Genomic DNA, 27,109 nt, shown 5'->3' with positions numbered 1-27,109 from the left:
AATCCCAGATGACCTAAAGCGAACCCATCCCCACCTTCCTCATTTCTAAAGAAAAGGCCTCTCCCCCCGCAGTCCCCCCGCACACTGCGACAGCTCAGCGACAGGACCCCAGTTAGGAACTCCCGCGCAGGGACCCGCGCCCTCCGAGGCCGCTGGCTCGGCGTGCGCCGCGGGGCGGGGCCCAGGGTCGGATCCACGCGCCACCCCCTTCCCGGGATCGCTTAGGGAAGGAGGCAGCGCTTCTCCCCCGGGCCAGGGGTCCTAGTCTGGCCGGAGCTGCCTCCCGGGCGCCCGCTGCTGTGGTGGCAGGAAGTCCCCGGGAACTACAAATCGAGGCATGCTGGGAACATTCCCCTGCTCCTCCCAGGAAATGTCCTTTGTCCAGCCCTACAGGAAGCCCCAGCGAGGAGCCAGCCGGGCGACCAGCCAGTCCGCCAGCCAGCCTGCGGCCGCTGCAGCCGCCGCCGCCGCCGCAGCACAAGAGCAGACGCGCCGTGGCGCGGGGCTCGGGCCGGGGCGCGCAGTGCCCTCGCTCCTTGCCGCGCCCGCCGCCGCGCAGGTAGGAGCGTGGCTTAGGCTGGGCTCCCACGCCGCCTGAGGATGGGGCTGATCTGGACCCGACCCGACCGCTGCGGGGATGGGGTGTGCGCCCGAGAGCGGGTGGCGGAACGGCTGGGCGAACTTGTACCGCTGTCCGCGCCCCGAGGGCGCAGGGGCTCCGGGTCCCCGGGCGCAGCGGGGGTGTTCTTGGCAGCCCCCAAGCCCGGACAGAGCTCCCTTCGGGGTCTGTGGCGAGGGGCGGGGAGGAGGAGGCTGAGACGCGAGGGAGGAGGCAGCGCTTGGAGAGGCAGTCAGACCGTCCCGCCGACCACCGAAGGGGGCATCCGAGACCCTCGGAAAAACTAAGCCCAGGGAGGAGCTTGGGAGGCAAGGAGAAGGTGAAGGGCTTTGTGTGCAGCTGCGGACGGGGACCGACTGCGCTCCCCTCGCCTTGTCTCTCCGCGCCCCCAGCCCCACTCGAGGCTTTTGGGGGGTGGGGGTGGGAGACTCCGAGGGGAGCCAGCGGGTCATCTTGGGTCCTTGTGAAATGTGTTCTCCCTTTTTCTCTCCGCTCCATTCTCTCCTGACTCAGAGCAGCGGCTTGGGCAGCCATCAGACTGGACAAATGGCACAATAAGGATGAGTGGGTAGATGGGCAGCAGCTCGTCGTCCTAGGGGTGGTCGCCGTTTAGCTCTGATAGGCTTCCCAACGCCAAATGTCCATGTCTGCCGGTGGAGCAAAGCAGATACCTTCACCCAGGGAGAACACCGAAGCTGAGGACTGTGAGTGAAGGCACGGGGTGAAGTGCGCGTTGGGAGGACAGGGCGAGTAAGAGGTTGAGGGCGGGAGCCAGCGGCAGCAGGGGCGCGCTGTGTACCTTATGGCCACGCTTCGAGAATTGGATGACCACTTCCTCTGGGACTTTCCACGATTTTCCTTTTTCCTAACCGCCTCCACCCCCATCCCAAATAATGAATCAGCCACCCATTGCTACATGAGCATTAGACTGGATTCAATCTGGTGATGTTTTATCCTTGCTCTGATAGCTGGCCTATTTGTCTTTTACCTGTAAGGTGACATGAATACTCTGCGTCCTCTATGGCGTTATCCTCCTCCCGTGGGACTAAGGGTGTGGTAAAGGCGGTTGGAAATGGCTAGCAAGTTAATAGTCTTTGAGGAGCTGTGATGGATGAATGGGCAACTTTGAACACAGTCCAAGTGTCACTCCTGTGTAACTGAACTCCCCCGCCTAAGAAGCCTCTGTTTTTCCTTTCTCCCCTCCCCTGTTTATTTGACTGCTCTACTCAAGTGTTTGCCTTCTTCTCTTAACAAGCCAACATAGGGATATTATTTAAAGTGGAATACATTTTAAGAGCCAAATGAACCTTGAAAAATGCCATTTGGGTGGTGAGGCAGGAGTACCCAAGGCTCTTGATGATGTGGTAGGCACAGAGCCCTGCATCCTATATAGGGGGATGCAGAACCTTTTCCACTGGCTTCTCTAGAAGAGATGAAGCATCTTGTGTGAGATAAGAACAGAGTGGGGAAAAACCCAGTTGTTGAGGCTGAGGGCATGAGTGGTGAAATGAAGAGAAAAGGCTGTGTGGATTCAGAAGATGATTTCTAGTTGGAACATATTGGCTGTGTGTGTGTGTGTGTGTGTGTGTGTGGTGGACGTGGAGGTTGTCTTTGGGGGAAATTTGATGTTAGAAGTTTAGCTGGGCCCCGAAGAGAATATGATGGCACCATAGTGAACAAAGGTCATAAATGGGAAGTCTGGCTACCTTTTACTTTACAGAAAGGAAAACATAGATGGTCTTCAAAAACGACTGGGATTAAGGGAGTGAATGGAAAGAAATCAGAATGAGAAGAACCGGTGATGTAGCTGAATTGGCCTGGGAGGGGTGACCTCCACTGAAGGTTGGATGATTAAGGCTGATGGGGTTGCATCACATTTCCTCTCCCTCCCCCCCAAAACCCTTTGGATAGCCTCAGAATCTACATATTTGCCCAATTTCTAATGTCTAGTAAAGGCAAGGAGAAAGGGGAAAAGCTGGTTAAGGGTGACAAATTAGGACAAGAAAGACCTTGCCTGCTGATGTAGAGTGAAAAAAAAAAAAAGCTGCAATGTCATTAAGAGGTCTGGAGTGTGAACCTATGTTAATGCCATTTGGGCTTTTCCTTTGATCCAAGTTCCTACTTCTTTTTTCTTTTCCTTCATTTTTTTCCCCTCTCCTAACAGGTTTCTTAGTGCATACTGTGTAGTGTTAATGTAATCAGAAAGGTAACTCCTAAGTTTAGTATTCAAAACTCTTAACAATTCAGTGTTTACTTAACCTGTATTCTCTGCTGGACCTGGGCCACCTCATATTACCTACCCGTTCTTGCAGCAAATAGCTCCCCAGACATTCTTCCACCTGTGTGTCTCCATCTAGTTGAACTCCATGCCTGCACTGCCCTGATTATTTTCTCCAAATCCTAGCCCAGCTGATGCACAAGTCTTGTAGAAGTCTTCCTAGACCTCCCAGTCAGGATTAATCTCTCATCTCCATGGTACTTTGCATCCTTTGGATGACACCCATCTCTGGTCTTCCTTGTGATAGTTAGATGATTTATTTCTCCCCTTCAAAATGTAAATGCCTTGAGGGCAATGGCTCTCTCTACCCTGTCCTTTGTGCCTCTCTGTGCACAAAGGATGTTATTTGAAAAACCTGAATAAATGAAGGAATGAGTAAAAGAATTAAAAGAATGCATATATCTTAATTGATGTCATTCTTTTTCTGTAAAAAAGAGGATGAAGCCTTTCCCATAGACCTGTAAGAATTCATTGCAATTGTGGCTCTAAAGCATCTTAGAGTTTTTCCTTTTGCTCCTGCATTAGACGACCCTAAATGGATCTATCACAGTGTCTAGTACAAAGACACTCATTAAAAGTTTGTTGAAAAGGTTTTTTGCCAGCCTAAATTTTCAAACTCTATAGGCAGGGTATGGAATGGATTAATCCCAAGGGGATAACCGATGACTTTTGTCATGTTCCTGGACTGAAAAAGGTAATGGTTTCTTCTCAGTTGTGAAGGTTCAGTGCACTTTCTAGAAAGTAGCACTACAAGGGTCGTCTGCTACTTGCAACTAAGCCACTGACTCCCATTTTGTCGATTTGACTTTATAGCCCAAGCAGTCTACTAGGATTAAAAATGTGGCATATAAGGCTTCCCTGGTGGCGCAGTGGTTGAGAATCCGCCTGCTGATGCAGGGAACACGGGTTCGTGCCCCGGTCCGGGAAGATCCCACATGCTGTTGAGTGGCTAGGCCCGTGAGCCATGACCGCTGAGCCTGCGTGTCCAGAGCCTGTGCTCCGCAACGGGAGAAGCCACAGCAGTGAGAGGCCCAAGTACTGCAAAAAAAAAAAAAAAAAAGTGGCATATAGAAGTGCAAGACAGATCAGACTTGCATCAAACATTTCTTAAAGACATTGCAGTTTTGTAGTTGCTCATTTATCTCTAACTGGAAAGTTTTTTATGCTTTTTTACGTGATGACAAGAGTTACTATTATTGAACATCTATGTATCAACTGTTGAACTAGGGAATTTCTATGCATTGCCTTAATCGGATGATTTACATATTATTATCCCTATTCTAAAAAGGAGGAAACTGGGGCTCAGAGAGGAGTTAAGAATCTTGCTTGGAGTCCCAGATTCTGGAAATAGACTGGAATTTAGGTCTGCCAACTCTCGAGCCTGTTCAGAACGGTGTGTCTTTGTTCTCCCTGGGAGAAAACTGCTGGATCTATTCCTTCTTCCTCTGAAGTCCTTCACTTTCCAAATTTCCTTCCAGGAATATTGTTGGGCTTCTGAATGCATCCTAATGGATCTCATGTGAGAGGCCCTGGTTTTTCATAAATTCATTATTTTTGTGCTCTCATAATCCCATGGCCATCATTTGGAAAGACCAGGTTTAGAATCCATAATAAAACCTTTGGGCACAGAACTGTTTATCTGGAATTCTTTTCCCTTTTCTCCCAGCCTATCTGAATTCTTTCTGTTCTCCCCCCAGGCCAAGTCTCACCCCTTCTGTAGACTTTCTTGACCACTCCAGGCCACATTTAGCCTCTCCTCTAACCTTTTGCATTGTCTGAAATACCTGAGACTCAATGTCTTCTTGATGATTGTAAACTTGAATGAGCCTCCACCATGTGCTGGAATATATTCTCTACACATGGCAGGGACTTTATGTCCAGAACACAACCTGGCATATGGTGGGCTTTCGGGAACTGAGTTGATGATGAATTGGTAATGATTCAAAATGCAAAAATGTAGGCATGAAACATTACTTGCATGTTGCCAGTTTATAAGAGAGGGATCAGAGGATAATTTTCTTAGTTAATTTTCATCCTTTTCGCATGACTGCCCAAAAATGTAAGCACCCTCTGGAAATATGTGAGAGCAGATCTGTGTATTGCTGAGTTGTAGGAACTTGATCAGTGCTAAATGATGATGGTGTTTTATTGATGTTGGATAGCATGGGTGGGGCTATTGCTTCAGTACCTTCCCCATTGCTCTCATGCACACCTTCTACCATATCTCCTAGGAAAGACCTCTTTGCTGCACATCAGAGAAAACTGGAGGGGTTTCCCTGCTTCTGCAGATATTAAAAAAAAAAAAAAAGGCTGGGATGAGGAAGGAAGATAGTTCCTTTTGTTTTTACCTCTGAGAAGAGTATCATGATTTGTATGGGGTAGGGAATTGGGTTTTATTGCATCATGTATTAATGTGGATGCTAAAAAGATCAGCAGCCTCTCCTTTTTGGGTGAAGAGGCCTTTACTTGTCACAAGATTGAACCCATTTACTGAGGCTAAGCCCTCTCTTTCCCTGACCTCAAGGTCCCACAGTGCTTTGGAAGCCTCGGTATAAACATAGTGTGCAGGAGTTGTTATAAGCACATTAGTCATTTTAAATGATAGGACAGTTCTTGGGGGTCCCTGCACTTGTTCAGCAAGTCATGCATGGTGCATCCAGAGGCTAGCTACAGTGTTCCAGCCAGGTGAGGAGGGCCACCTGCAACTCTCTAGTTTCCCTTTCTTGCAGAGGGTCAAGTCTAGGTCATCTGCACCCAGCTCTAATTTCCTAAAATGTGTGTAGTTAAGGGGGAAAGGGCCTACATTCATTCAGAGAGGCATTTTACATATATTTTCTTCTGAGAACTTTGTCAAGATCTTACCCAAACTTACAAAACAGGAACCATTCTTTCTGGGTTTTATTAACAAGAAACGTATCACTTTGGTCTCAGTGTCCTGCATATTCAGGAGGTTAGCGCATCTTTGATGCCTGATCACGCTTAGACAGGGCACTCTGGGAAGAACACCTTTCCAGTTATTGACCTGGAAAGTCAACAGTTTTTCCCCACACCTGGGAACCTTGGTGAATTTCAATGGATCACTTTTTAAAAACCTCTAGCAGGTATTGACAGTGATTTCTGGTAACAGTAGGTGGTCTTGAAAGCCATGGGTTTAAAAAATTATGTCATAAGAATGTAATCTCCACAAGGCAGAACTCAGCATAATGGGTAGCACATGGTAAGTGTTCAAAAAAATTTGTTGAATGAATGAATACGTTATATTTTAAAACATTTCACCTTGATTCTTTCCTAATATGATGGCACTGCTAATTTTTTATAATGAGTTGTGACAAAGGGTGTATGCTTATACATGACATAAGCTGGGGAAAGGATCTTTTATATGCACATACATAATTTTTTAAAAAATAGACTTTATGTTTTAGAGCGCAGTTTTAGGCTCCCAGCAGTATTGAGCAGAGAGTACAGAGAGTTCCCATATGCTCCCTGCCCGCAGTCCACTCCATGCATAGCTTCCCCACTTCAACATCCCACACCAGAGTGGTATGTTTGTTAAAATCGACAAATCTCTACTGACACATCATTGTTACCCCAAGTCTATAGCTTACTTTAGCATTTACTGTTGGTGTTGTACGTTCTTTAAATTTGGACAACTGTATAATGACATGTGTCCACCACTGTAGCGTCATACAGAATAGTTCCGCTGCCCTAAAAATCCTCTGTTCCCCACCTAGTCATCCATCCCTCCCTTCTAACCCCTGGCAACTACTGGTCTTGTTTGTCTCCATAGTTTCACCTTTTTTTTGATGTCGTATAGTTGGAATCATGCAATATGTAGCCTTTTCAGATTGGCTTCTTTGACTTAGTAATATGCATTCAAGTTTCCTCTGTGTCTTTGCATGACTTGACAGCTCATTTCTTTTCAACTCTGAATAATATATTTTATATGTTTATATGTACCACCGTTTATCCACTTACCTACTGAAGGACATCTCGGTTGCTTCTCAGTTTTGGCAATTATGAATAAAGCTCCTGTAAATTTCCATGTGCACGTTTTTGTGTGGAGACCTAAGCGTTCAACTCATTTGCGTAAATAGCCAGGCATACAATTGCTGGCTTTTACGTCATGCATATGCTTAGTTTTGTAAGAAACTGCTAAACTGTCTTTCAAAGTGATTGTACCGTTTTGCATTCTTATCAGCAGTGAGGGAGAGTTCCTGTTCTTCTACATCCTTACCAGCATTTGGTGTTTTCAGTGTTTTGGATGTTTTGCTATTCTAATATGTGTGTAGTGGTATCTCATTGTTTTAATTGGCAGTTCCCTAACACATTCTTATTTGTCATCTCTATCTTTGGTGAGGTGCAGGTTTAGATCTTCTGCCCATTTTAAAATCAGGTGGTTCATTTTTTTGTTGTTGAGTTTTAAGAGTTCTTTGTATATTTTGGATAACATTTGGATAACATTGCTTTATCAGATACCTATTTTGAAAATATTTTCTCCCAGCCTGTGGCTTATCATTCTCTTGATATATTTATATATATATGAACTTGTCATATCTTTTTTCTTTTCGGGAAGTGTGAGTGTACCACATCTATTTTAATATAAAACCAGTTTACCCCAGAAATGAGGAACCAAAGTGTGAAATAAACTTGAAGAAATGCTCCCCTGCTTTTTAAAAACTAAGGTAAATGTCAGTTAAATTTAACCAGACTGTGGCCACAGCCTGAACTAGCTTGGGGGCAGTTATTGTAGAAACTCTTTATTTCTGCTCCCTCATAGGTGGTTGTGTTTGTTGATTGAATTAGTGGCTTGGTAAATAATTCTGGTCACCTATTTCCTGTGTGGCAAGTACCCTTTTAAAAATCTTCTTTAAGAGTCTACATTGTCTCATAGCTTAATTATGGACCCTTAGGAAAAGGGCTAATGATTATAAATGAGAAGAGAAATCAAGACATACATGCCCTTCCTGTCAGAGCAAGAAAAAACAGAACACAAAGCCCTTGAAGACTGCTAGAGAATAAACTTTGCTCTGAGTAGATACTCTAATGATAAACACAAATTTCTTCTGTATTTGATTGCACTCCCTGCTGCCCTTTCCTCCGAAGCAACTTCTTATTTAGTCCCCTAACTACTCTGTAAAGGTTGGATGTTGGTCTTTTTTTCATCCACATTCGATTTCTGCTGGTCTAGTCCTGTCTTTCCTCCAGGGGAGGGAGAGAAGTGGTTGTCCTGTCCAACCAGGAGAGCCCAGGAACATTTCCCACCATGAATGCAGACACGGTTCTGGGCCACCTCTGTTCTTTGCTGCGTTGAGTGGTAAAGGCTTGGAGGTGGTAAAGGCAGGGCAGGGCACACACAGGACTACTTGATGCCAGCAAGGGGTGCTGGCATTTGGCCGTGGGGTGCAGGATTCTCTTTCGAGTGCGTTCTAACTGTTGAAGCTAATCACCACTTTCTATCACATCTACCTATTTAGCAGGATAATTAGGCATGCTTGGCTTCTGGTGCTGACAGGTTATTGGATCCAGTTAGGAGAGCTAGGTTGTTTCCAGGGCTGCCTTACCAGGTGTGATCTTAGCCAGATCACTAGATTGCCTGAACTTGTTAGTTCTTCATTTTGAGGCTGAAGGAGAGAAATAATTATCCCTGACTTTATCCATTTAAAGGACTCTGACAATTAGTTTGGGATCAGCAGATATAAACTAGTATATATAGGATGGATAAACAGCAAGGTCCTACTGAATAGCACAGGGGTCTATATTCAATATCTTGTAATAAACCATAATGGAAAAGACTATGAAAAAGAATGTATATATACATGTATAACTGAGTCACTGTTCTGTACAGCAGAGATGAACACAACTATACATCAATAAAATAAATTTTAAAAAATAAAGAAGTATTTGAGGGCTCATTTTGTGGGGAATCATGAACGTGCATAAATCAATATGTTCCCACCAGGACTTATAACTGGGAGGTGGTAGGGAAGGAGAGAGAGTAAACAATAAGGTACAAATTATTATAACTATGATTATATTTTGAAAACTAACATTAGGCAGAAAGAGATAAGGAAAAGTACCTTAAGGAGTCGTGCAAAGTGAAATAATAATAATTCTTTCTGAGCACTTAACACTAATCCAATAAGACACAGTTGTTTTCCCTGTTTTATAGATGAAAAAGCCCAGGCTCAAAGAGGTGGAGTAACATACAGAGCTAGAGACTGGATTCACACGCGCGGTCTGGCTCCAGAATCTGAGCTTTTAACCACTAGGAGTATTGCTTCCCTCCAGGAAAGGAGAGACTGCATCAAACCGTTTTTTTTTTGAGAACGAACAGCATGGCAAGAGAAGAGAAACATAGGGTGCCTTCTGGAAGGCTTACAGCATCCCTTTTTGTCTGAGGTTAGCTGGCAGAAGTCAGGGAGAGGTTAGAGAGCTTTGGGCTACATTGTTGAGGGCTTAGAGTTTGTGCTTCTGCGGACTCACTGGCAGAGTCAGTTCGAGGTTTCTGAGCAGGAGAAATGGAGTGTTTTAAGATGGATCCAGCAGTGATATGTAGGTCCCTGTAACTGGTAAGAGTGTTTACTGCAGTGATAATGGAAAATAGAGGAGAGAAATAAAAGGAAGGTCTTGGCAGCTGATTTGATTGAAAGGGGAGAGGTGAGGGGTCAAAGCTGACTCCAGGGTTTTCAACCTGATGAGTAAGAACGGAGAGGCATTAACAGAAATGGGCACCGTCAGGAGGAGTTGATTTGTAATGAAGATTTGGGAGGAAAACTAATGCTTTTCAATATGACTAGAGTCAGATGCTTTACAAATGGAAATTCACTTAGTGTTTTCAACAACCTTTCAAGGTAACTTGTTTATCCCATTGTATAGATGAGGGAACTAAGTCTCAAATTGGTGAATAACTGTACTAGGAGCATACAGTGTATCAGTGACAAACTTCTCTTCAAAACCAGGTCTATTGATGCCTTAACATGTGCTTTTCCCCCACTTTGGGCTGCCTCCTGTCCTGTGTCCCATGTGACATACAGGGCAACACTTCAGGATAGAAGGGACATTAAAGCTCCTCAGTGGCGTTGGTTGGTGCATCATTAGAAATGTGGACCTGGAGTACAGATCAGGGGTTCGGTGGGGGGTGGGGAGTTTCACTTTCCTGGGGTCTGTAGACAGAGCAGGTATTTATTGAAAACTAGGGGAAGGGGCAAAACGATTAAGGGAAGAGGGAGAAGAAAATGTAAACAAAAAGCTGCAAGGTTGACCTGTTTTAGTAGATAAGAAGAGAGGGGCAGGGCGGTAAGGTAGGTAGAGAGGGACTAGGACAGTGCAATATCTTGGATGCTAAAGAAGGAGAGAATTTCAAGGCCAGCATCTGAACAGGATTTCTGTGGTCATTTGTCGAGTCTCGATTATATATGCCCAGCACTTTACAGTGTTGATGGTGAGATCAAAGAAGAGACCGACCACTGGACTGGAAGATGGAAAGTGATAGCTGATATTGATGTGGGCCAGACTAAACGTTAGCAATGACTAAGATCTACTGAGATGGCTCTCACACCTGGGAAGCCCATGGTTCACCAGGAAATTGATGTCTGTGGTGACGAGGTTAGAATTTATCAGGGCTTATTGACACCAGCCCTCCTTTTCCCAATAGCCTGTAAGATGTGTTGGCCAAAAAATGGCACTGCAGAAGGAGATGTAATATTGCTTGATAATTGGCTTTAGGCATTTAAAAAGTCTCTGCAGAAGAAAAAGTCTCTCCTTTCATTGACAGAGTTTCATAGTTTGAATTTTTAAAAACATCTTTAAAAATTCTTTAAAAAACGATAGTACTGGACTTCCCTGGTGGCACGGTGGTTAAGAATCCTCCTGCCATTGCAGGGGACACGGGTTCGAGCCCTGGTCCGGGAAGATTCCACATGCTGCAGAGCAACTAAGCCCGTGCGCCACAACTACTGAGCCTGCTCTCTAGAGCCCGCGAGCCACAACTACTGAGCCCGCTAGCCACAAATACTGAAGTCCACGTGCCTAGAGCCCGTGCTCCGCAACAAGGGAAGCCACAGCAATGAGAAGCCCGCGCACTGCGACGAAGAGTAGCCCCCGCTCGCGGCAGCTAGGGAAAGCCCATGCACAACAACGAAGACCCAATGCGGCCAAAAATAAATAAATAAATAAATATTTTTTTAAAAAGACAGTCAGTACTAATTATTCAGGTTGATATGCCATAGACTTTCTTTTCTCTCCAACTGTCTCTTTTATGATGACTTTTTTTTCCTTTTTTTATGATGACTTCTTTTTCAAATGCAGTACCAAGGACATGGAATTATTAAATGTTTACCATAACACTCCATTAAGTCAATGCTAATTCAAAACGACTGCTTTTTTCTGGCCAATGAGACATCTGTTTTGTCTAAGAAAGACGGTAGATAATTCAAAACCTGTTAATTCAGAGGTCATTTCTGAGGATCCCATGAAGGTAAGTTTGAAGAATATCTTTTTATGTTTTTCAGTGGAAAAATATTTAAAATCAAAATAGGCGGAAAAAGCAAGAGTCCAGAAGAGAACAGGAAAAATAGGAAGAAAGAAGTTAGCATCAATGAAATGCTATCAGCAAAGCCAGAGCACTAAACCCATGAATAGGACAGAGCTCGTTGGGAGAGGCTGGTGCAGGGTAGATTGTATTTAAAAGGAATCAGGTAACCTGAATGGTAGTCCCAGTTCTGCCACCAATTCACTACCTTTGTGAGTTCAAACAAGGCACTTATCTTCTCTGGTCCTCATTTTCCTTATCTGTAAAATGAGGGATCCTTTAAAGAAATTTTCAACAAAAAAATTGTGAGGTTCTCCCATTATCTGTGGAGGGAATCTCTTCATTTAGCTTGTGGTTGGCTTCCTCCTGTCACCTGGCCCACTTCTGCACCACCTCCCACACAGAGAATGCAAAGCTATTCAGACAAGCAAAAAGATATGATAGAAAAGAGGGTGAATGTGAGAAACTATATTTGTAGTCATGGGCCATGTTGGGTGAGTATGGGGTGGGTGGTACCCTTCCTTAATTGTCCTTAAGTGTGACCCGGACTCCTTGTACTGGGGAGTTTGTTTTACTCCCAGAATCCCCTTCTTCATCTGGGTATTTCCATGTTATTCTGTATTTGCAGGCAGGATGACTTTGCTAACACTCTGAAGATTTGTTACGAACGAGTTGGTGACTTTTTAATTTTAAAAAGATTTTAATTCATTTTCTTTTCAGAAGAGAAGGATTAACTAACAAAGTGTTTCGTGTCCTGGGTGGGTTATGGCTTGATTGATGTGCTTTGACTCATTGCCCAAATAAGCAACTGATGGGAACCATAAAACCGGGGTTAAAGTTGTCTAAATTAGCTACATCCTAGAGAGGCAGTGTGTTAGAGGCTTGAAGAGCAATTTAACATCCTCTCAGTGCACCTGCCACATAACACAAGGAAGTGAAAAGCCGACAAACTACTGATGGCGGGGAGCCCACGTCTCCAGCCTGAATCTTTCAGCCAAGCCCCATAGGCTATGTTGGGCTGTGTAGAAAGGGGATTGGAACAGACATTGAGATGCCAGTGTCTCCTGTCTGTTCTCAGCTGGTGCACTCATGGGTAATTCACTGAACCTTTCTGCGTCTCTGTTGCCTGACTCATCTGTAACATAGGGTACTAGACTAAATCAGCAAAGTGGCTGAGGCAGGTTGCGTTGGCCAGGTGCCTCATTCTCCATACCCTTTGAAACTTACTGATGTTTTTATCTGTGCTACTTCCTGATTTGAGGTTTACTGTCACTATCTTCTCTTCTTCACCGGCCCATCAAAAGATCTTGTGGCATACAGTGGTGAAATTGCTCTTATCCCTCTTCCCCCAAACTGCTCTGGATGATTTCGGAAATGATAGGAGTGTATCATGAATCCTCTGTAGTACTGGTTTGTGTATAGCAGGGCTTTTGTTTTGTTTTTGTGCCATGAATCCTTTCAGAGTCCAAGGGAAAGCTGTGGGCCTTCTTATCAGAAGAGAGGTTCTGCGGATGCATTCACATAAGTTATCAGGGAGTTCATGGACTCTGAAGGCCCTCAGGCTAAGAACCCAGGCCTAAGGAAAATACCATTTTTCTGTTTACAAGCTTCTATAGGACTGCTGCTCTCTCCAGGAAATGCCAGGAACTAGAGGTAAAAGGATGTAAGGAACCCAAACAATCTGAGCCTGACGACTGACTTAGGAACTATGGTGTTCAAGGTGTGAGTGGGTCCTGGCCGCTCCAACCTCCTTCTTGAGACAGACGCCTCACTGCCTGGATGAAAGCTGTGTCCTGTCACTGCTTCCGTGCACCATAGACTTACCATGTCTCCTTGGCTAAAACGGAAACTATCTGCAAGCTTTTGGTTTCCAGTATAAAGTGGGAGCATGATATCTTCTAGCTGTTCTCTTTGTAATGTGGTATGAGTACATTTGGATGGCATCCTTAGTGTTTCACTGGGAAGGACACTAATTTAAAAGTTCTCAGTTTGGGCTAATAAAGTAATTCTGTTCCTGCCAGGGTTCATCTCATGGAGATCACTTTTTCATAAATCACCAGTGTATTACCTTCCTTTTCATCTACACACATTTTTTTATCCCCTTAGAAGATCATCCTGGAGATGACGAATTATCAGTGTACTTAATCTGTTGGACCCTTGCATCATTTTGTCAGCTTGACTTTCCTGGGGATAAAGCATTCCTCTCGCAGAGATGTCATGACCAGTGCTCCCAAACAGGTTTATTTCCTCTCCCTCTTTTTTTTTTTGGCTACGCCACATGACTTGTGGGATTTTAGTTCCCCGTCCAGGGATCAAACCCAGGGCCTTGGCAGTGAGATCAGGGAGTTAGAAGCACTAGACTGCCAGGGAATTCCTCCTCTCCCTGTTGCTGAACTAATGGTGGAAATAAACAAGCACTGGGTGTGGCAGCATCCTTCTTTGAGTTCTTGGGAAATATGCAAGTAGATGAAAGCAGAAACAGTTTTCGGATTCTATTTTGTATATTACAGCTGTTCCTCTATCTCATAAAAAGAAAAAAAGAGACTCAAAAGCATGAAACTTAAATTTCTTTAATCTCTTTTCCCCACTGCCTCTCCCCTCAATACCCTAGAGCTCTGTTCAATATTAGGCATTGTAATCACTCCTGACTTGGCATACTTTGTAAAAAGCAGACTAATCCTTTTGTGGAAGAGTCACTGGCATTTTATTATGGTCTGCTCAGAATGTAAATGAATATAATCAACCTTAAATTTCAGGAAAAAAAAGATTTGTTATGTTTTCTGTTTTTAAACTTTATTAGTAAGCTTTGTAGCAAGTAGAAAAGTAAAATCACATATACCACCGCCCAGCTTCAACAATGATCAATCAATGTATGGCCATCTTGTTTCATCTGCATCCCCATTACTCCCCTCTGTCCTGGAATTCCAGACATATCATTTCAAATGAAGCAAATTCCAGACATAGCATTTCACCTGTAAATATTTTCCTGTGTATTTCTTAAAAACACAAGAGTAATTCCTCAATATCAAATAGCTAATCCTCATTCACAAGTCCACAATTGTCTTATAATTTGTTGTAGTTTATTTGAATTGGGATTCAAATAAGGTCTATCACTGAGGTTGGTTGATACACCTCAAGTGTTTTGATTTGTACGTTTCTCTCCCCTTTTTTCTTGCCATTTTTATCATTTTTTAAAAATTAATTTTTGGCTGCATTGGATCTTCGTTGCTGCACACAGACTTTCTCTAGTTGCAGTGAGCAGGGGCTACTCTTTGTGGCATTGAGTGGGCTTCTCACTGCGGTGGCTTCTCTTGTTGCGGAGCACAGGCTCCATGCGTGTGGGCTTCAGTAGTTGTGGCACACGGGCTCAGTAGTTGTGACTCGCGGGCTCTAGAGCGCAGGCTCAGTAGTTGTGGCTCATGGGCTTAGTTGCTCTGTGGCATGTGGAATCTTCCCGGACCAGGGCTCGAACCTGTGTCCCCTGCATTGGCAGGCAGATGCTTAACCACTGTGCCGCCACGGAAGTCCAATTTTTGTTATCATTTCTGAAGAAACTGGATTGTGTCACATATTTTCCTATGATCTTGGTTTTGCTGATACTGTTATTTTTAAGAAAATAAGAATAACAAGTATATAATTTTTAAAAATGTGTACTTAAGTGTATGTAAATGTTTCACTTTACGCCGAAAAAAGTCTAGCTCTGGAGTTTAAAATTTAATCAGGCAGGAACAATGAAGCATCAGGTGATGTCTCTCCATTTTTATTCTCTCTTTCTCTTTGTTGGAAGACACCTTGAAGGATTATATGCAGAGGTGTCACTTACCCACTGCTGAAATGAACTGGGCTAGAACATGCCAGCCATTCTTTATCAATGATGCCAAACAGTTATTTTAGGCAGAGAATTGGAAGAGCCATTTTTCCTGTTGAATTTGCAGTGGGAAATTGGGGTGATTGAATGTATGCCTCAAACCCTTTGGTCTCAACATTCCTCCCCCTATTCACTGTGATGAACATTGTCTTGAGGGCTGTTCATTCCAGTGGAAATATGATCACAGAATCATCTGGGTTGGAAAAGACTTCCTGAGGTCACCTGACCCCATCTGGTAAACTTAATGAGAGATTCCAACATCAACTCTCCCAGAACAAAGCTGTTTGTTAACAACTCCCATATCCCCCATAGACCCCCTTTGCATTCTAAGTCTTTTTTCTCTTTTGTCCTTCAGTGAAATAGATTATTAAATTGCTCTTTCTACTGTGGGGTGTATATGCCTGTACACACACATGTCTGTAGATCTTTAAGATTAATTTTGATTCTTCCCCGCTGTCTTTTACAGCGCGTACACCCTGAGACCCCATTCCATTCTCTGTATATAGTAATGGTTTTTATGAAAAATAAGATGTTTTCATGAGTAAATTTCGACATAGGATGGGATTATTGCAGACTGTTTTTTAGCTACGGTGTGTGTGATGGTTAATTTTATGCATCAACTTGGCTGGGACGGTAGGTACACAGATATTTGGTCAAACATTATTCTGGGTGTTTCTGTGACAGAGTGTTTGGATGACATTAACATTTAAATTGGTAAACTTTGAGGAAAGCAGATTGACCTCCATAATGTGGGTGGGCCTCATCCAGTCAGAAGAAGCCCTAAATAGAACAAATAGACTGATTCCCCTGAACAAGGAGGAGTTCTCCAGCAAACAGCCTGCAGACTGGAACTGCAGCACCAGTTCTCCTGGGTCTCCAGTCTCCTGGCCCACCCTGTGGATTTTTGAGCTTGCCAGCCTCCATAACCACATGAGCCAATTCTTCATAATAATTCTCTTTCTGTATACACATCCTATTGGTTCTCTTTCTTCAGAGAACCCTGACAAATAGCGTGGGGAAAAAAAGACAAGTATATGCCCCAATTTATTTGGCTGTCTGTTTTGTATTAAAGAGATGGAAAGATCACTGGAGAAGCCATCAGAAAATTGAGATTCTGGCCATAACTTTTCTAGCAAATTGCCTTTCAGTCTCTGACCTAGTCACTTTCCCTCTCTGAGCCCCAATTTCCTGTCTGTGGAAGGAGTTTCAGCACACGGATTCCCAAGTATATGCTTCCACTAAATACAAACATTGAACATTTGAGCCAACTACTGAGGAGTTATCTGAAGACAACTTTTCTGAGGACTTCCCTGGTGCTAGATTAAAAAAAAAAGACGCTGAGGCTGTACACAGGTAGTGCTGGTAGATGATGCCAAGCAGAGCAGAGAAAAAAATCTTGAACAGAAGTATTCCCTGTGCATCAGGTAGAATATTCTATTTTAGTTAAATGTAAAATCTGGGACGAGTAAATGCCTGCATGAAAACCTTTAGCTTCTATGTCTTCTCATCTGAGGGCAGATGGTCTAACTTTGAAGGAGCTTAGAATCTGTCTCTGCATTGCAATAATTCTTATTTTGTGCAGGACTTGTGGGGTGGTGGTAGAGGCTTGGCAGCTGTGACAAGCTGAGGCCCTACAGCCAAACTGAGGGGTCCTGGCCCAACCATTAGACAGGAAATGCCTGACCCCAAGGACATATGTGCTATTCTTGACCATAAAGATTGGAAAGAATCTCAGACTAGCTCTGGCCAGTGGGGTTGTAAATGGATTTCTCTGTTGCCTTGGTTTTGAGCCTGTCTCTTTTTTCAAACTGGGTTTCCCTCTCCAGGTAAAAAAGCAGTAACCACAAGGAGGAAACCATATTATTTTAGCTTCTCCTGTCTGGAGAGTGGTCAATACTTAGCTGCAGTAATCTTTTAGCTCTGTCTGAAATTACCGTGCACCTCATGCAGCAGTCTGCCACTTGGGAGGTTGGCATTTGGGGTTGGACAGTCTGGGTGTGTGACTGGGAAGTCAGCTGGCCCTTGGGATGCAGACACATTCACCCCGTTCACTGGAGGCATCCCCTGCCAGTATGGTGAGGTGGAGTTCTTTGCCCTTTTCATTCTTTCTGACCACAGGCTCACCCATGAGGAGGCAGGACTCCGATGGCTGTATCCCCTGAGAGGCTGGTTGACTGTTTACCCAGTTGGTGCCTGAAGACTGACAAATGATTAACCCCCCGGAATCCCCGGTTAGACCCCAGTTACGGTCATGAGTTCAGCCTTTAGAGCCGCAGACTTAAATTGTTTTTCCAGCATTCTACGCAGCCGGGCGCCCCTGCCGGACTCTGCGATGGAAACGCTCCCTGGGGAGAGTGGTGCGCAGGGGCCGTGGGAAGTGAAGGGAGGAAGCACTGAGGGCTTCGGGGGAGGCGGGGTCTGAGCCGCGCCGAGGTAGGGAAGGGACCGCCAGAGCAGAGGGGACCGGAAAGGAGCTGCAGCCTGGAGGAGGCCGAGTGGGAGCCGCTCCTGGCCGGCCGCCTGGCCGCTTCCTTCCCGTGACATGACAGCCCCGCCGGCCTGGCTCCCGGCCACCTGGCAGTGGCTGGCTGTGGCACATGACTACCTGTCCCGCCTGGAAGGGGGCGGGGAGAGGTCTGCTCTCAGGCGGTGGCTCCCCCAGCCTGGCCATCCCGCCTGCCCAGGGGCCGCAGGTGGGCCCGCTCCTCTCCGGGGGGTACGCCCTGGCCAGCTGGCCCCTTCCCGGGGAGTGGGACTGCCATGGCAAGGAGCCAAGAGACGCTGGGGAGAGACCTGACAATACCTAGGAGCTGTGTCACCTGGGGCTCAACTGGCTGAGCCTCAGTTCTCTTCACGTGTAAAACAGGGTGGATGACCCTCGGTGCTCACCCGACGGAACTACTGGAGTCAAATGAGAGGGATCCGCTCCAGTGCAGGGTCAGCTGCATTGGGCATCCCAACGGGAGACCACTGGCTGTGAGCGCCGCACTCCACCACTCCCATTCCCGCCAGCAGGGGGCGTGACACGGAGGGTCCTGCGCACGATGCCCCGGAGAAGGACGGCCGGTGGCTCATCTTCCAGGAAGGTGGGGGAGAGGTGTGTGCTTGTGGGCATCAACGTCTCGGCAGGAAGCGACGATGAATCCTTAAAGTGGTAGCGCTTTTGCTGTTGGAAAGGAATGGGTTTTGCGTTTCTATCGGTCCAGAGGGCGCTGTTGGGAGAAGGTGCCAAGAAGCTCAGGCAGGTTAAGTTCTGATTCTGGCTCCGCGGCTGGCTCCACTTCCCCTTCCCCCACCTCATTCCCTCCCCCGCCCTGCTCCTTCTTTCCAACATATTTTATCTCATTTACTTCCACTCTGTAGCAATATATTCAGACTGATCGAATTCGTCTTTCGCAGGGGGTTGAGCTTGTCTAGAGGCGCTTGAGCCTAGTGACTTTATAGAGTTAGAAACATTACTCTTCTTTATAGAGTTAGAAACATTACTCTTCTGAGTTGGCGGGGGTGGGTAGGGGGAAAGGAACATGAAAATATTAAAGATTCTAAAAACTAGAATTTGAGCAGTCTCGGCAAAGTTGGCTGATCCTACCCTGATGTGGTCTGCGCCCTAGAGAAGGGTTTGGCGGTGGTGGTCTTGGGTGTTTGGGAAGTTAACAGCTTGCTGTGGGAATCAGGTAAACGAGCTGGAGTTGAACATGTCTAACGAAACTGACAGTGGTGCCTTCCTGGATTCATGCTCCTGCTTGTCGCATGACCAGGAGAAGAGGACTCGGGCACATTCATACCCAACCTCCTCATTGAACAGAAGCCCAGAAGGGCAAGTACTTACTGTAAGTCACATAGCACAGTGTCTTTGGTGGCCAAAACCAGGGCTCTCCTCATTACTGCTAGTTCAGTGATTAGAACCAGATGCAGAATGGATCTTATTTGCCTGACTACTCCCACTATTACCTCTGTTTGGTTTTTTCCCCCCTTTTAAACTTGTACCCCTTCTCACTGGGGGGGAGAAGAGCTCCCTTATAGATGGTTTAAGTCAGGATTTGTTGGACCACGCATACTTTAGACGAATACTTCCTGTGTGCAGGATGGGTTATCAGCATCTCCAAACCAACATGGAACTGAACCTTTTTCCCTCTCCCCAGCTCCCCTAAGCAGCCAGCCCCTCCCTGGTTCTTGTCTCCACGTGGTGGGCTATTCATTAATAGAGACTTTAGTGGCCAAGCCAGAGTAAGTTTTTTGTTCGTACTTGCAAACACCATTCTCGGTGAATACAGCTGTGAAAAGGTGAACCCCAATTTGAGAAGTGTGTGTGTGTGTGTGTGTGTGTGTGTTCTTTAATCAAATCATTGCCATAAGTTTCATATTATAACTACCATTTATTGTTTCTCTACAGTGTGCCAGCTGCTTTTACATTAACCTTATATGATAAGTGGCAGCATGCTTATTTTTATGGATGCAGAATCTCAGGTTCAGCAAGGTTGAGTCACTTGCACAAGGTGAAGTAGCTGACAAAGAACAGGATTTGAACCCAGGTCAGTTTAGCCACAAAGCTGTCACAATGTCCTGCCACCTACTCATTAGCCAACCCTGGCCTTGCCTCGGAAAACATGTTGCTAGTTCTTATTTTGAGGATGAATAGAACAAAATGTGCCTAGATAGCTAGTGACTGACAGTTCGGTTATACTGGTGTGTAGATAACATTTCTGAAAATTAAGTCTTCTAGATTGAGCTGAGCACAACTCCTGTCCTTGTCTTCCTTTTTGCTGCTTTTGAATATTGTAGGTTTTCCTATAATGTATTTTATCACGTTGAAAACAAAGTTGGCATACTTTGCTGATAATAATACATCTTTATTGTAGAAAATACTGATGTTCACAAAAAGGAAAAGTTATCCCAAACAACATACCAGCTTCTGGTTAAGAATGTGGATACTGGGGCTTCCCTGGTGGCGCAGTGGTTGAGAGTCCGCCTGCCGATGCAGGGGACACGGATTCGTGCCCCGGTCCGGGAAGATCCCACATGCCGAGGAGCGGCTGGGCCCGTGAGCCATGGCCGCTGAGCCTGTGCGTCCCGAGCCTGCGCTCCGCAAAGGGAGAGGCCACAACAGTAAGAGGCCCGTGTACCACAAAAAAAAAAAAGAATGTGGGTACTGGAGCTGGACTGCAGGGGCTTTGTCCCTGCTGTGCCACTTATGATTTCTATGACCTTGAGCTGATCGCTTAACTTCAGTGCCTAGTTCCTCATCTCTGAAGTTGAAAATCATACCCTGCTTCATTGGGTTGTTGTTAAGATTAAATGATGCAAAGCCCCTAGAAGTGACCAAGAGATATTTAACATTTTGATAAATAATCTTCTGGATTTCCTCTCTGAACCTGTGTAGACATGTGTAACTATATGCTAATAAACAAATGAGATTATTTTTAAACCAGCTAGTTTTCATCTAATAATATATTGTGACTACCTTTCCATACCTCTAAATAGCCTTCTCCGTTACTTGATAGCTGCCTAGAATCCTATGATGTGATGGTGTGAATGGAGCTGAATCCATATTGTGGGGCATGCAGATTTCCAGTTTTGTACTAACAATGCATTTTAAAACAGATTTGAGTAGATGTTGTACCATGAATGTATCTCTCTAGGCAACAGGAACTTCCTACTCTTTCCAGAACATACCTAATCCTCCCTCCCCTGGTGTGAATAAGGATCTGGACATGCTCCCTTTGGGAGCTCAGAGCCTCTTTAATCCTGAGTGGGGCAGCACTGTGAACTTCATAAGACAGCCCTAAATGGGGAACTCTCTCAGATTCTGCCTCTCCCTGCACTCCCCACTTAAATCTAAAAAAAAAAAAAAAGTTTATTTATTTAATATCTCTGGTATGAACTATCTCTTGGTTCCCAAGAAATCACAAATCAGAAAGTCCACTTGTTCCATTTTTGCTATGTCTGAGGTGATCTCTAAGAAGGTGCTCTGTCCTTCTTTAAAGGGTTTGGGGTAAAACCTTAAGCTTTCCTGCTTCCCAGGGTAGATCGTTAAATCCTACCCTTCGTGGTGGAGGGCTGCAGTTACTTCTGTACCATTCTGGGTACCATACCCTGCCATTTTAGTTTTATGAATTTCTGGTGACACACTTATTTGATTTCCTTTACTTTATTGATAAAATTCTTCTCGCTGGTCTTAGATTGGCAGAAACCATTGATTAGGTCCCCTTTAAGTCCCCCTCCCACCTCTCCACTGCTTTCAGCCACTAGCAAACCAACAGGTCACATGTTTGAAAACCTTCTACCGCCCATCTTCTGGGTGTATTATATCTCTGCTGACTCAAGGGCTGTACTTGTCTATAGAGTCTGAGCTCCAGGAGGCAAGAGGGTGATGGGTAGAAGTGACTTGGGGTCAATAGTCCCTTGCGGGATAGACTTCTTAAAAGGTTTATGGCTTTAAAGGGATTTTCTCCTATAGCCTAATCCTGAGTGTTTGGGACCTGGCATTTTAAACAGTTATCCATTCTAAAGGGACAGGCTGTGTTCCAGGACACTGCTGACTGACCATCCTCAGTCCAGCCATTTTCCTATGATGTTTAAGAGGCAGGCTTGATGCTTCCCTTTAATCTAGGGAGCATATCATTAGCTCTGAGAAAGGATATAATGTGCTATTTAGGGCCGTGAGTCTGCCAAAGTTACGGAGGGGCTGGTGTGTCTTTGAGGTGTGCTGGAATGGCATCAGGACTTAGAGGAATACTGTGTGAATTCCACACTTGGACTACTCAGAGTATCGAGTCCATGCCACAGTATTTTCCAAAGTGCTTTTTAATGTTTCCTTCTGACACCCTCCGTGTGTGAAAGGTTATGTAGCATTATCCTCCTTGCACTGATGAGGACACTGAAACAATGAGAGGTTAACTGACTTGCCCTGGGCTGCAGAGTAAGGCTGACTCCACCGGAAAGGCTGCTTGCTGCCCATAACTCCTGCTTTCCACGCCAAAGAGTCACAGAACCAGGGCTGCCTCTGGGAAGCCTTGTCAACAGAGGCAGGTAGGAAAAGCCGCATGCTCAGCCATATTCTTGGCTAGTCCTGTTTGGGGACTGCCGAGGCAGAGAGAGAGCTGGACACTTCAACGTCAGTCCAAGATCCTTGACCTGTAAACTGTTTTGCTGCCTTGAGCTGAGCTGTAAGAGTGATAGATGGCAGATGTCAATTATTTTTGGCCCAACTGCCCAGTCTTGGCAGGGCGCCCTATACTTTTGAAACGTAAACCTGCCGTCTACAAAAGGTTTAAGAATCTGATGTCATCGTCTCCCTACAACTCACACATTGGCCTCTTCTGTAGAGGGGTTACCAGTTGTACCAGGGGACGTTCCTGTTAAGGGCTCTCTACAATTAAAGTGTATAATAAGGCAAAATATTTCATCAGGCTATAGAGATGGCTTCTAATACAGAGGGTCCCTGCATCTCTTCCACCACCCCCAACAGACCTACTAAAGCATGAACTACTTGGCTCACTGCTCACAGGAAAGCAGCAGATCCTCACTGGAGCCAGGAGGCTGCTGCTGTTGGTGACACAGTCTTAGATAAGAAGTTAATATACCGATGCTTTTGTTAGTCTTGTGTCTTCAATGTACTTTTCCTCTGGTTCCTTAGAGGCCCCCTCATAATTAGCTAAAATCTTCACAAAATTGCTGTGGGTTTGAGGAGGGCAAGCTGCCCACCCCCCCAGCTTGACTGAGGTATAACTGACCTCAGTAAATAAAATACTGTATACAAATAAAAATTGTATCTATTTAAAGGAGGGTAAGCTTTAACTAGAGTAAGGAACTCATGGAACTTTGAAGCAGTACAATTGGTTTAATTCCCACTTTACTGCTTACAAGTTAGCCTTAGGCTAGTGGGGTCTTCTTTTTGAGCTTTAAGTTTTCTCATCTGTAAAATGGGAATACCACTGTTACCCCACTGTTAAAGCTATAGAGCCATGTTAATAGAATAATCCACTTCATATATGGAAGCAGATGGAATTGTAGTCCAGTGAGAGTTGACATGTGGCCTCATGAGTTGCCACTGTTCCTCTGCTACCCAGACCAGCCTCCTTTTCGCTCAGTTCTATTTACCTTAAAGCATGAGATGGAGCAGAGATCTGCCGTCTGGGGCTTGGAACTCTGTACATTTTATTGGACTGTGCCATTGATTTTCATGGAAATCAAAGCCAGACCTGGCAGGGGGATGTGGCCAGACTCACGTGACCTTTATCTGTGTGTTTTCTCTGGAGCAGGGATCCCTGGTCACCTCCCTTGTCCTGTTCTTCCTGGATGGAACGAGAAGATAAACGGGGCGTGTGTGAAGCCCAGGACTCAGAAGACAAGGGGATGGGCTCTGATTTTGAGAACTCTGAAGACAGGGAAGAGGACCCAGAAGACAGAGGAATGGGCTCTAACCCACATGACGCAGACAAGAGAGAATGCCACCTGGAGCAGGAGATGGGCTCCAACCCACAGGATGAAGCTCTAAGAGGGGACTCAGAGGAGAGGGTACTAGTGTCTAACATCTGCACAGGTGAGGAGAAAACGGCAATTTCAGTGGAAGTTGCCCCATTCACATTTGTTTCTAGCTCCTCCAGAGAGATAACCAGGGGCAGCATTCTTAGGAGGCAGCTCTCTAGAGGACACCATTAAACAGATTCTGTACGATCTTAAGCCTGAGGAACATCCTTTTCATCAGTCTGGTCTGAGGTGGGCTGTACTGGTAAACATGGGTGAAGAGGTTAATTCACAGGCACTTTACAGCATACAAAATACTGCCATACAATAACACTTGTAACAGCACAAGAGGGAACACAGGTAACATTGGGACCTACGTCCTGGTGTTGTTGGAGAGTTAGTTGCTTAGCACAGATCCAGATGTTTACAGTTACAGTCAGCATCCCTGCTTGCAGATAAATAAACACAGTGGTAAGGGACCTGCCCAGGTTCATGTGGCTAATACCCGAAGTGCCCAAGGCCTCTCCTAAATCCCTTGCTATTCCTGATCTGGAGAGAGTAAACGCTGGGCCTCCATCTGCTTCCTTGGTTCCATCTTTGGGCTTTTGTTGCTTTACCCTGCTCTGTGCATGCCTTGGGGACAGAAATGAGCTGAAATACCTTATGATCAGGACCATGAGGTTACATTCCTTCCCCAGGATACCTCCCAGACCTGCTACTGCCCTCCCTTGCAGTGCACAGAGCACATGGTCTTTCACATCCCAGTAACTTTTTTGGGTGTCCTCTGCTTGGGGATAAGCAGCCAGAGGCAGACAGATGTGTGTCCTGGATCAGCCTCTAAGTTGGACTCACCAGCTCTAGGCCCTGCACTCACCTCTCTTCTTCCCAACCCCCCACCCTCCTTACATAGTGAAGCCCTTAGGTTGGGGTGTGTTTGGTTTGTTGTTCCACCTTAAGCAGTTGCGCACTGACCAATCATATTTAAAAACTCAGTTCGGCGCCTAGTTAGGCCGGGTGGTCTTTTCTTGTGGTTGGCTGGAGTGGCCTTGTCTTTTGAGGCTATGGCCTTGAAAGGCACTGGTGGCTGTTGGAGTGGGCAGATGTCTTCCGAGATCCCAGAGAGACCCACTTGGCCCAGACTTGACCATCTCAAGCTGACTGTCAGGACTTCAGGTGGCCCTGGGGAACAGAGCCTCAGGTCCAGTGGGTGGGACCTGGGCCCGGAGACAGCTGCCTGAAGAACTGGAAAGCCAAGGGGGCAGGTGAGCTCGCTCTCCTTTAGGCATTCTCCAGGAGTCATCAGGTGGGAAGGAGGCTGGAATTGGGGGTGGAGGAGACAGGGACCTTGGAGAGAGAGTTTGAGAGTCCCTGGGGGAGGGGATTGCCCCGTGCCCCGCCCCCCCCTTATTGAGACGGGCTTCCTCTGGGTTTACCTCTTGAGCGCCCAGTATAGTTACCTCCACTGACGCCTCTTCTGTTGCAGAGGGGCTGCTGAGCGAGGAAGAAGGGGTTGCTCTCCGTGAGGAAGAGGATGACCAAGCTGGAGTAGCTGAGATGGCGATGTTCGCAGGGCTGTCTGAGTCCGTCGGCATTTCCCGGAGCCCCCAGGAAGAGGAGGAAGAGGAGCAGCCGCCTCCTGCCGTGCTTCCCTGGAGGCGGCACCTCTCCCTGGGGAGTCGACACCGGGGTGACAAGCCCGCCCACCGCCGATTCCGCCGGCTCCACCACCCCATGGCCATGGACCTCGGGGAGCTCGACAGCCTGATGGCCAGCATCATGGACGCACCCACCATCTGCCCCGACTGCGGGGAGAGCTTCAGTCCGGGCGCCGCCTTCCTGCAGCACCAGCGCATTCACCGCCTGGCGGAGGCCGCCGCAGCCGCCAGCCTGGAGCCCTTCGGCTTCGCTGGCGAGTGCGGCGGGGTGGTGGGGATGATGGGCGTGGGCGTGGGCGTGGCGGGGGGCTTCGGGGCGGGGCCCGCGCTGGCCCGGCCCCCGCGCGAGAAGCCCTTCCGCTGCGGGGAGTGCGGCAAGGGCTTCAGCCGCAACACCTACCTGACCAACCACTTGCGGCTGCACACGGGCGAGCGGCCCAACTTGTGCGCCGACTGCGGCAAGAGCTTCAGCTGGCGCGCCGACCTGCTCAAGCACCGGCGCCTGCACACGGGCGAGAAGCCCTACCCGTGCCCCGAGTGCGGCGAGGCCTTCAGCCTCAGCTCGCACCTGCTGAGCCACCGGCGGGCGCACGCGGCGGCCAGCGGCGCGGGGCCGGCGGCGCTGCGGCCCTTCGCCTGCGGGGAGTGCGGCAAGGGCTTCGTGCGCCGTTCGCACCTGGCTAACCACCAGCGCATCCACACGGGCGAGAAGCCGCACGGCTGCGGTGAGTGCGGCAAGCGTTTCAGCTGGCGCTCGGACCTGGTGAAGCACCAGCGCGTGCACACGGGCGAGAAGCCCTACATGTGCTCCGAGTGCGGGGAAACCTTCAGCGTCAGCTCTCACCTCTTCACGCACAAGCGCACGCACTCGGGTGAGCGGCCGTACGTGTGCCGCGAATGCGGCAAGGGCTTCGGGCGCAACTCGCACCTGGTGAACCACCTGCGCGTGCACACGGGCGAGAAGCCTTTCCGCTGCGGCCAGTGCGAGAAGCGTTTCAGCGACTTCTCCACGCTCACGCAGCACCAGCGCACGCACACGGGCGAGAAGCCCTACACGTGCATCGAGTGCGGCAAAAGCTTCATCCAGAGCTCGCACCTGATCCGCCACCGCCGCATCCACACGGGCAACAAGCCGCACAAGTGCGCCGGCTGTGGCAAGGGCTTCCGCTACAAGACGCACCTTGCGCAGCACCAGAAGCTGCACCTGTGCTAGGGCTGCGCCCGACGGAGGCTGCGCACTGGGGGACGGGGCGGGGGGTTAGATGTCCTGGGGACAGACCCTGTAGAAAGAAATGGGGAAGGGGGGAGGGGCAATCGGAGAATGACTGGGGAGCCTTGAGGTGTTGGGGGTCCTGAAGGGGAGGGTTGAGTAAGACTTGTTCTTTCTGGGGTGCTGTATTTTGCCTGCCTAACGACGAAATGTTTGGGAGATGTGCTTGAGCGTGGCGACGTCACCACATACACGCTGTGGAGGATGAAGAGCATGGAGGAGCAGGCACTTTGAGGACTTTGAGGAAGGGGAGTTAGGGGGGTGGGGGAGGGTACAGGATGACAGGCGATAGAATAGCTTGGGCAGTGATGGCCCGTGGGAAGCGGGGAGGGCGTGTGATTGGAGTGAGGGTTACGGGGTAAAGTGAAAGGCGGGTATGAGTAATTCTGTCCTGGTTTCAGCAGGTATTAAGCCACTGTTTGC

The 27,109-nt window shown here is 47.0% G+C and overlaps 1 protein-coding gene across 4 annotated transcripts; it reads left to right on the top strand.

Annotated features, from left to right (window-relative positions):
• Window positions 1-238: 238 nt before the first annotated feature.
• ZNF697 (zinc finger protein 697) lies at window positions 239-26,680 on the top strand. 4 transcript variants are annotated; one of them, XM_059058989.2, is made up of 3 exons: window positions 239-559; window positions 23,557-23,837; window positions 25,245-26,680. In XM_059058989.2, exons 2-3 carry the CDS (start codon window positions 23,594-23,596, stop codon window positions 26,627-26,629), a joined length of 1,629 nt encoding a protein of 542 aa, XP_058914972.1. In that variant the 5' UTR covers window positions 239-559; window positions 23,557-23,593; the 3' UTR covers window positions 26,630-26,680. The 4 variants fall into 4 exon arrangements, with proteins under 4 accessions (XP_058914972.1, XP_066886923.1, XP_066886856.1 ...); XM_067030822.1 differs by lacking the exon at window positions 239-559 and adding an exon at window positions 902-938; XM_067030755.1 differs by lacking the exon at window positions 239-559 and adding an exon at window positions 17,995-18,381.
• The last annotated feature ends 429 nt before the right edge of the window (window positions 26,681-27,109 follow it).

The sequence above is a fragment of the Kogia breviceps genome, chromosome 1, assembly GCF_026419965.1.
Source record: "Kogia breviceps isolate mKogBre1 chromosome 1, mKogBre1 haplotype 1, whole genome shotgun sequence".
NCBI classification, from domain to species: Eukaryota; Metazoa; Chordata; class Mammalia; order Artiodactyla; family Physeteridae; genus Kogia; species Kogia breviceps.
Note: the sequence above shows the minus strand (reverse complement) of the source record. Positions and strands in the feature narration are given on the sequence as shown.